Source organism: Notechis scutatus, chromosome 7 (assembly GCF_049901735.1).
Source record: "Notechis scutatus isolate UNSWTSFEM ecotype Mainland chromosome 7, rNotScu1.2, whole genome shotgun sequence".
NCBI lineage: Eukaryota > Metazoa > Chordata > Lepidosauria > Squamata > Elapidae > Notechis > Notechis scutatus.
Window position 1 is genome coordinate 15,581,634 of NC_142015.1, and position 10,000 is coordinate 15,591,633.

Consider the following 10,000-nt stretch of genomic DNA (forward strand, 5'->3'; position numbering starts at 1 on the left):
GATTATGCTAACAAGTGCTTTCAGAATATATATTTGAGGAACTGGTATAGTGAAAATATAGTGAACATTATTCCCAGCACATGCCAGCTGAGAGAAAGGCTGGAGACCCCAGACTACTTTGTCTCCTAGAGTAGATCCTGCAACTTACTTGGGTTTAATTGTAAAAGGTCCAACTGGAATCACTTTCTGCTCAGCAGACTATATACAATCAAGGTCAATTAAACAATGGCTTTGTGAATTATTGTCTTTCCCTTGGTGATTGGTGAATAATCAATCACCCAAAGCCTGAATGATTTCACTAAATATGTATCCCATCAACCCCCTTCCTCATCCATTTTCTGCATCTTCAAGACAATTGAGACATCTTCATACAATTGAGCGAGTTCAGAAGTATTTTACCAGAAGAGTACTACATTCCTCTGTTCGCAAAAGAATACCCTACACCACCAGACTTGAGGTTCTAGGCTTAAACAACCTTGAACTACGCCAGCTAAGATTGGATTTAAGCATAGTACATAAAATCATATGTTACAGTGTCTTACCAGTTAATAAATATTTCAGCTTTAACCACAACAACACAAGAGCACACAACAGATATAAACTTAATGTTAACCACTCCAAACCTGATTGCAGGAAGTATGATTTCAGCAACAGAGTGGTCAATGTCTGGAGCTCACTATCTGATTCTGTTGTCACCTACTCAAACCCCCACTCCTTTACCCTCAAACTAACCTCTATTGACCTCACCCCATTCCTAAGAGGTCTGTAAGGGGCGTGCATAAGCGCACAATCGTGCCTACCGTCCCTGTCCTATTGTCCCCAATTATTAGTTCCTATTTCTTGTATTTAAACTTATGTTTATTCTTGTTTCTGTTGTATTGTAAGCCTTTGACAAAATAAATAAATAAAATAAATAAATAAATAAAGACCAACGAGATGCCATTTTATTTCTTTGTTGATTCTAGTTCCAGTTTCAAAGCCGCACGTTGCCTTGGCCTCCTCAACTGTGCTGGAGCTGAGTGAATATTTCTCTTTCAATTGTTCCCATGAGAATGGCACTAAGCCCAACTATACATGGATGAAGGACAACAAGCCTCTTAGCAATGACTCTCGGCTGATCCTTTCCCATGACAAGAAGATCCTCACCATCACTAGAGTTCTGATGGCCGATGATGACACTTACAGCTGTCTGGTAGAGAACCCCATCAGCAAAGGACAAAGTGTTCCTGTAAAACTGACAGTGTACAGTAAGTATGGGATGCGCAAAGCTATACACATGGCAGTAGCACAAAATCTTGAATTTTAATATTTTTATTCTTGTTTTAAATTGTTTTTATTATAATATTCATGCATCGCTTTTAAGTTTTTATATATCTATTTGTTCACTGCCCAGAGTCATTCTGTGACAAAGATGGGCATTAGATAAGCATTATAAAAATATTTTTAGAATAATTTTTATTCACTTTTGTTAAGATAAAAGTTAAACAAAAATTAGAAAGAAAAATTAAAAAGAGAGGGGAGAAAAGAGCAAAGAGAGAAAAAAGAAATGACTTCCAACTTTCTCTGGTGTAGTAGACTTCATAAATAATACAATCTCAACCTTTTGCTACATTTCACAACATTTCAAGACATTTCTGTAACAATAAAATCATTCTAATCATCAAAACCTAAAATCAAGATTTCAATTTTTTCAGTTCTGAGAAAAGTCCAGAAGCGGATTCCTAATAGAAGCAAAGCCAGATAAATTCTTTTCTTTAATTAAAGCACTCAGTTTCACCATCTCTGCTAACTCCATCACCTTTATCATCCACTCTTCCACTATGGGAATGAGTATCTTTCCATCTTCATGTTTCAAAATGTTAAGAAAGAAATATAAAGACAAAGATAATGATGATGGTGATAATAATAAGGACTTGGAGACTTGGCTAGCTGTTCTGGTAAATTCAGATTAATAAAGTGGTCCCTCTTAATGATACTTCAAATTTGGGTTGTGTCTTCTGTTTGTTACTTTCTCCTCAGCCAGGCCTTTTGAACTGAAGTAATGATGATTATTTAAGTGTTGTTTATTGTTTTGAACAGTCAGAGTCTGACTGTTTAATAGCTCTGCATGAGTGTCGTTTTTATGTGTATATTTTGATCTGTTTGCTACTTGGAAAGCCTTTGAAAAGTCATTTGCAAATCTAAAATAATAGAGTAATGAGGAAGGAGAGACCGTGGGGAGAGTAAAGATTATAGTAGGATATAAATTTAAAGAATAAAACAGGGAAAATCTTGAGTTGGGAATCAAATTTGGTATTAGCAAAGGACTTTGGTACCATTGCCAAGAAAACAACAGTGTCTGCATGATCAACAGGAATCAAGTTTGACTCAAGGAAGAATTTATTTTATTGCTGACTTTGCTTTCTTCTCCTAACCCAAAGGTACTTTTTCAAAAAGCAACTGGACTTTTCTTTGTTTTTTTTCGCTTGAAGATGTTTCACCTCTCATCCAAGAAGTTTCTTCAGAGCTGAAAAATCTTCTTTGATGAGATGCAAAACATATTCAAGGAAAAACTAAAGAAAAATTCAGTTGCCTTTTGAAAAAGCACATTTGGGACAACCATGGCCGGGATGACTGAGAATCTCCACAGACTTCTCCTGACTCACATCCCATGACCATTCCTATGTTCTGTTGCTTTGTGAGGACTTGGAATCTATAAAAATATGTATAGGAAGAGAATCTCTTTCAGACTTTCATAACTCGGTTATTGTATCCTATAGCAATAAACAGAGTCTCTTTCCTGACTATCTCAAAGTGTTGATACAAGCATTGATGGTTGCATTTGCATTATGGCATCACTGCATGGATATCATCAGGTTGGCATCAACCTGATTTGCTGCATTCATTGCAACTTCCATGGACAAGTGGCCCACTCAACTTTCCACAATTTTCTGTTTTTTTTTTCTTGCTTCAGAGCTAGGTACCTACAAGAATATGCAGAATAAAATCTTTAAAATAAAACATTATTTTGGTTCAGAAACTTGACCTTACCCAGGCATGACCCTCCTTCCCCTGCCTTCCTTGACAGTATCCTACAAAATAAAAGACCGCAGAAGAATGGAGATGTTTTGCTGGCTACTAAGCTGGAATTGGCAGGTAATGCCAAAGAAGGCAGCCAGGTCTCCATGGATTCTCTAAAACAAGAGCGTGAAATATTGCCTCTAAATAAAACTCAGGAGGTAGTTATAAATCAAGGGTAAGGCCACAGTTGTACAGACTGTAGCCAGATGGCCCTGGATTCTTGCATGGTGTGAACTTCCAGTTCTTCAAGGAAACACATTATTTTTGGCTGCCCCTTGCTATGTAATAGTAAGGTGCTAAGGCACTACTTTGAAAGAATAACAGCTTATAATAGTCAAAGGAAGGAAGAAAGAAAGAAAGAAAGAAAGAAAGAAAGAAAGAAAGAAAGAAAGAAAGAAAGAAAGAAAGAAAGAAAGAAAGAAAGAAAGAAAGAAAGAAAGAAAGAAAGAAGAAAGAAAGAAAGGAAGGAAGGAAGGAAGGAAGGAAGGAAGGAAGGAAGGAAGGAAGGAAGGAAGGGATTTTAGTTCTCAGGGGTTCCAGCCTGCTGATGTATAAGTGTATGTACAATATGTGTACAAGTACAAAAGCAGAAGCTTTCATCAAACATCTTCCTGATAATATTACCTTTCCCCCTCAGAGATCAGAAATTCAGCATAAAGCCACAATCTTTTAGTTTAATCCTTGAGGTTTAGGGGAATCTCAAGTGTTACTCTTTTCATTTAATTAATCACATCTCTAATTCAATTTTTGTCTTTTCGCAGGAAGGAGCTCCCTCTATATAATCCTGTCCACTGGGGGAATTTTCCTTCTGGGTACCTTAGTGACCGTCTGTGCCTGCTGGAAACCGTCCAAGAAGTATGAACCTGAATGCATATTGTCTATATAACTTAAACATAATGTCCCTATTGGGAAATATAGACCTGCTTATTATCTACAATTGCCAATGTCTTCAATTTTTTTCCCAAATGAAATGAAACACATTTTAAGACAAGCCATCTTCTAATAGCAGATGGTTTAATTTTTGCTTTATTGTAACCTTGGTGAAACTGTGCTGGCTCTGATACTGGGGTGGTATCCAAGCTAGGCCACTTACTTGAGATCTGAAATAATCCTACTTTCAAAATGATGTATATCATGTTGAAATGCACTCATTTCTCCATTTTTCCCAGCAAAATTGTGAAGGGAAATTATGGATTTGCCTTGCAACAATACTTTATTAACAAAATCAATCCATGCTTTTAGAAAGCATTTAGCAGTGCAGCCCAAGGTATATTTAATAAATCAATCCTATTAATCATGTTTCAGGATCAGCCAAACAAGGGAAACAAATTAGGGTTCAGAGATCCATTCTGCAAAACTGTTTCTTTTCAAATGAAAGTCATTTTCACTATTGCTTGCTTTCTTTATCACTTCTCATTGCTTATATCTCTTCAGCAGCTTCAAATATGTACACCCGGGTGATTTATAAGGTTGTACATGTAACTGGAACAACCTCCAGATCCTGAAGTGAAAAGGAATAATTAAGCCCAGGTCTTCCTTTTCCTTGGATTAGAGTAGATGGTTGTGAAACTGCTTCCTCATAATGCATCTTAGTGAAATTCTGGATGAAATAAAATCCTTTATGATGATTACAGATCAGAGCTCTATATAATAATATTTCAGTTAATAGGAGGTAGCCTAACATTTCAAAATGGGAATTGTAAAATGAAGTTAGCTGAAGAACTCAGCAATTCTCATCTCTTCATTACTGCTGGACAAAAAGATGGCAATACTCCTTGTTATATCTTTATTGTACCTGATAGCAGCGGTTTAGTGTAAAATTTGTCTGTTTTGTAGGGTGGGTGAAGGTACTAAGGAGGGTTCTGGAGAGTCCCTGTAATAATCACAACCAAGGACCCCCAAGCTGAACTGTCTTTGTCTCTCCAGAGTCACATAGGCCTAGGGATTTTTTTATACACTGCAGATCCAATTTATTTCTTCAAAACTCTGGAGAATGGCAAAGCATGGTAGACCACCAGACCCACTCTTGCTTGATCCAGGATAGACTGTTAGTCTCTGCATACCATAATTCCTGGATTAATAGTGCTTGAGTTGTCCTTAAAAAGAACCCATAGTTCATATATGCCTTAATTCCTACGGTACAATTTTAGCTTAATGAGTCCTTCTTCATAAGCCTCCAAAAATGTTGGCTAAAGGTTCTTACACACAAAAAAGGCCATCTCTTTTGGGCAAGAGCCTTGGCTATCTGCACACTGCACTGTGGTTTTTCTAACTTTTCTCCAGTGTTTTGTTTGCAGTGGGTGATGTATCAGTAGATATTGGGAACTAGTGGAAAACATATATGTGTTTGGGAGAGTTTCTTAAATTTTTCCCCCTTGTAGTAATTTCTCCTCAAATCTATGTTGCTTCATCAAGAAAAAGACTTCTAACATCCATGTTAGTTGGTCTTTCTGGTTGGTGGAACATTAAGCAAATCTGGACAGAATGCAGCATACAAGTCTGGTATTTTCCACATGTCATCATGGGACACATTTTGCTCAGTTTGTTGGAAGGTAGCATTTGAGACTGAAATGCCAGCTGTCCATCCATAGAATATCAAGATGGCTTTACCATAAGCAAGCAAGATCACTAAGACAAGCTCTTGGGCTCTCTTTCATTGTAGGAACAAAAGGAAACTAGAGAAGGAAAATTCCTCAGAATACCTGGACCAGAACGAAGAACACCTAAAACATGATGGTAAAATAATTCTCCCATACCAGGCCGGGCTCTCTCTATGATAGTCTTTTCCATCTGATGCTCTCCATATGTGCGGGATCACAATATCCAGAATTCCTAGTCAGCATATTATTGACATACCATCTTACTAATGTCCAGCTGGGCCCTAAATTGTGAGAAGGATTCTTAATTTACAGAACTTCTTAATGAGGTTTACACAAATGTATAGACTAGAGGATGGTTTTTATCAATGAGAATGAAAAATGGAACCTTGCTTAAATTTGGAGATATGGGGGTTTATGCTGCTGAAAAAGCAAAGGAAGAGACAGGCTATTTTAGACAAATTCAATTGAAGTAACCCAGTCAAGTACATCAAATTAGGTCAACGAGAGCACCTTGATTGCAGATTCAGTCTTGGTAAGTAGTGATGCAGATCAGCCCCAACTATAGATATATATTAACAGAGCTGGACAAAGATGTTGCAGGAAAGATCTACAACCAACAGAGGTCTTAATGCCATTATAGAACTTGGTCTTTTTAACAAGGTTCTTATAAGCTGCTTATCACTGGCACATTCTCAACTTGTTCACAAGAATTGTTTTTACACATTAAAAAGACCCTAAAACATTACCAATTCCCATTCTTGCTTTATTATGCAGTTGAGGTTCTTCCTAGAAGCAGCGAACATGAACGCAAGAATCCAGTGGCTTTGTATATCCTGAAGGACAAGGTATATCTCATGCTGTGTGATTTGGGGACTGCTTTTAACTTGCATGTCAATAGTTAACCTCAGGGGTGGGATTCTACCACTTCGCACCTATTCGCTAGAACTGGTTGTTAACATTCTAAGCAGTTCGGAGAACCGGTTGTTAGAAGAAATTACTGGCCTAATCCTGTAAGGAAGGCAGGAAGGAAACATTCTGGTGTTGCTTGTAGAAATTGCCTCTCCATTAACCCTTATTACATTCTTGGCAGGACTAGATTTCCTGTCTCAGGAATGTCTCTGGAGGTTTTTTCCCTTCCTTTGCTGGTACTTTGCTTGTGTGGAATGACCATTCCAAGTTACAATGGCACTGAAAAAAGTGACTTATGACCATTTTTCACACTTACGACTGTTGCAACATCCCCACAGTCATGAGAGGCCAGGCGAGGAGATGCGTGCCTCGATGTGAGTGATATTGAGTTGGCCACACCCAGCCAATAACATGACCACCAAGCCACACCCACCACCTAAGCCACGCCCACAGAACCAGTTGTTAAAAAATCCCACCCCTGGTTAACTTTCATACCGATAGTATGGGCAAGCCTGCTGAAAGATTTTACATTATAATGTGAGGTCTTCTAGGATTGTTGGAACCTGGAAAAGATTGTGGCTTAATCTCTCTGCTATTGGAGACAGCCTTGTTTTCCTTGGAGGATTTTAAGAAGAGATTGGACAGCCACCTGTCTGAAATGTAGGGTTTCCTGCTTGAGCAGCAGGTTGGATTAGAAGACCTCCAAGGGTCCCTTCCAACTCTGGTATTCTGTTATTCAATATTAATAATATAACAACCCATTGCCCTATGGCCAACACATCTTTAATTGATTTATTTACTTATTTAAAGAACTGATGTGACTGCCTTAACCAGCTGGTGATCTCACCTAATAAGCAATTCAGAACAACCAATAAAAACAATGGAATAAAAATAAAATACCTTTTCCACTTCCAACCAAACCACTGACCTTCTGACAACCCCATCCTAGCCCAACACCTGGGGGGAAAGCCAGGTTTTCACAGCCTCCTGAAAGGCTAAAAGATCCAGTGGTGGGATTCAATTTTTTTTACTACTGGTTCTGTGGGAGTGGCTTGGTGGGCGTGGCAGGGGAAGGATAATGTAAAATCTCCAATCAGAGGCGGTATTGGCCAGTTCTCCAAACTACTCAAAATTTCCGCTACTGGTTCTCCAGAACTGGTCAGAACCTGCTGAATACCACCCTCTGCTCGAATCCCAGGTGTAAGGCTATTCCAAAGGGCTGGGGTGGCTAAAGACAATCTAACTGTATATTATGTCCGAAAGGTGCTCCCCCCCCAAAAAAAAGACAACTGGACTTTCTTGGTTGTTTTCTCTTAAAAAACATTTCACTTCTCATCCAAGAATCTTCTTCAGCTCTCAGTGCACTTTCTTCAGAACTGAAGAAACTTCTTGGATGAGAAGTGAAACATTTTCAAAGCAAGGAAGTCCAGTTGCGTTTTGGAAAAAAGCACCTTTGGGACCTGGATAATTCAGAATCTCCATAGACAACTATAAGTTACCCACAGATAATATCTGTGCAGTAGTAGTTGCATACCTCTTGCTTTTCCTCTTAAAGCAAGATAATAGAAAACATTTGGGGACCTGGATCATAAATGAATAAGATATGAAATTGCTTAAACACTAATAAATCCATGAATTCAATCTGCTTCTCTAACAGTTGTCAGCCTGCATGAGGATGTTAGAGTCTATTTGTTATTTCTGACTGCAGCTTCCTGTATTTTCCTGTTTTTCAAAGGATTCTTCTCCTGAAGCTGAAGTGGAATCCATCCCTGACTCTAGAGAAGCTGTTCAACCTTCACCACCCAGTTACTCCAGTTCCCCTCCTCCTCCTGCAAGATCCCCTGGACTGCCTGTTTGGGCTGCCCGTAGACACCATCGTTCTCCTGCCAGGTCTCCGGTCACTCCCAGAACACAGAGCTCCCCCACCGGGCCCCCCAGCTCACCTGGGCGGGCCCCAAACACCACCCGCTTGGTTCGGACTGCAGGGCCTCATCTTATCCGAGAGCAACAGGGGGAGCCCAACACCATGGAAATCAATGCTTAAAGACAACTGGCAGAGTGTATATATGTGTCTGTGTATATAGAGACAGCTCCCCTTCTTGTGACTGTTTCCAGAGATAGCACTAAGTCAACTCTAGGCATTTTTGCACATGCCGATGGGTTTTGCCTAGTAAACAGAAGAAGTTTGGATCCTGCTTCTAGATTAAAAAGTGAACCCCAGAATGTTCCCACTGATTGCCTGGACTTGCTTTAAGTAATTACGGTAGGTTTGATGCTCCAAAGTTCTGCATGTTTCAAAGGGCACTAACTTGCTATCTGTAACATCCGCCAAGCAGAGTACAAATATTGCTTCAGCTTTTTTTATTTGCAAAAAATGGTGATGACCAACTAGTTGCCATTAAACCTGGTGGTTCCATCCAAACCTTGTGAGACTTATGAATGCTAACAGGTAGGGGAATTGAGAAACTACATAATTGCTACTTCTAACAGTGAACAAAATATGTTTGGAGTGCAGTTTTATCTATGTTTATTCCTAAATGTTGCATTCAGTCCAGTCTGAGTTATACATAGTTAAGGAGTCTCAGGATTACAACATAAATAATTTTGCTTATAAAGAACATATTTCATCAATTAGATAGTCATCTACTATAGTCAACATGATGAAGCATTGTCAGACATCTTAAACATTAACATTTTTTTCTTCACCTGAGCCTGTTCATAAGGCATATTAAATATTTTATAACATTATTTCTTCTTCTCCTCCTTCTCCTTCTCCTCCTCCTGTGTAAGAGGTTTAGCGACTTATTCATCACAAGCTTGTTTGAAGACGCTAGGTGGCACTCTTGTATCAACTGATACGGAGCACTGAGCAACAACTGTGTTCCCAAATCTTATGCTTCTGGTACAGGTTGCTAACTCTTATGGATAAATTGAAAGTGGGGCTGCTGGGCAGACCTGTGATTATGACCCAACATGTGCTCTGATGTTGCAAGATGGATTTGCAAACGGGTGAATCCTACAGTAGGAGCTTGGGTGGTGACGACAAAACCTTTGCAAAATCAAAGATCCTTCAGGCCAGCCAAAGTAGAGCAATGCCAATCTGTGATCAGCAATGTTTAGCATACTTCTCTGTGCTGTCATGCAGATTTTGACTCTATAATCAGGTTGGGCTAAACTGGATTAGAACAGATAATTTGACAACAGTAGAACATAGAGCTATCTTTTGCTCTATGTTTTACTTGTAAGAGCTGTGGTGGTGTAATGGTTAGAATGCAGTACTGCAGGCTAATTCTTCTGACTGCCGACTGCCAGCAGGTTCAAGGTTGACCCAGCTTTCCAGCCTTCCAAGGTGGGTAAAAGAAGGACCCAGATTGTTGGGGGCAAGAGGCTGACTCTGTAAACTGCTTGGAGAAGGCTGAAAAGTACCGTGA

At 39.2% G+C, this 10,000-nt stretch overlaps 1 protein-coding gene across 1 annotated transcript in view; it reads left to right on the forward strand.

Moving 5' to 3' along the window:
- HEPACAM (hepatic and glial cell adhesion molecule) overlaps positions 1–9,317 on the forward strand; it is a 28,799-nt gene extending 19,482 nt beyond the window's left edge. The window contains exons 3-7 of the mRNA XM_026671415.2: positions 966–1,247; positions 3,822–3,915; positions 5,723–5,796; positions 6,435–6,505; positions 8,305–9,317. Coding sequence (XP_026527200.2) covers positions 966–1,247; positions 3,822–3,915; positions 5,723–5,796; positions 6,435–6,505; positions 8,305–8,613 — 830 coding nt within the window. The 3' untranslated portion in view covers positions 8,614–9,317. The remainder of the gene's footprint in view (positions 1–965; positions 1,248–3,821; positions 3,916–5,722; positions 5,797–6,434; positions 6,506–8,304) is intronic.
- The last annotated feature ends 683 nt before the right edge of the window (positions 9,318–10,000 follow it).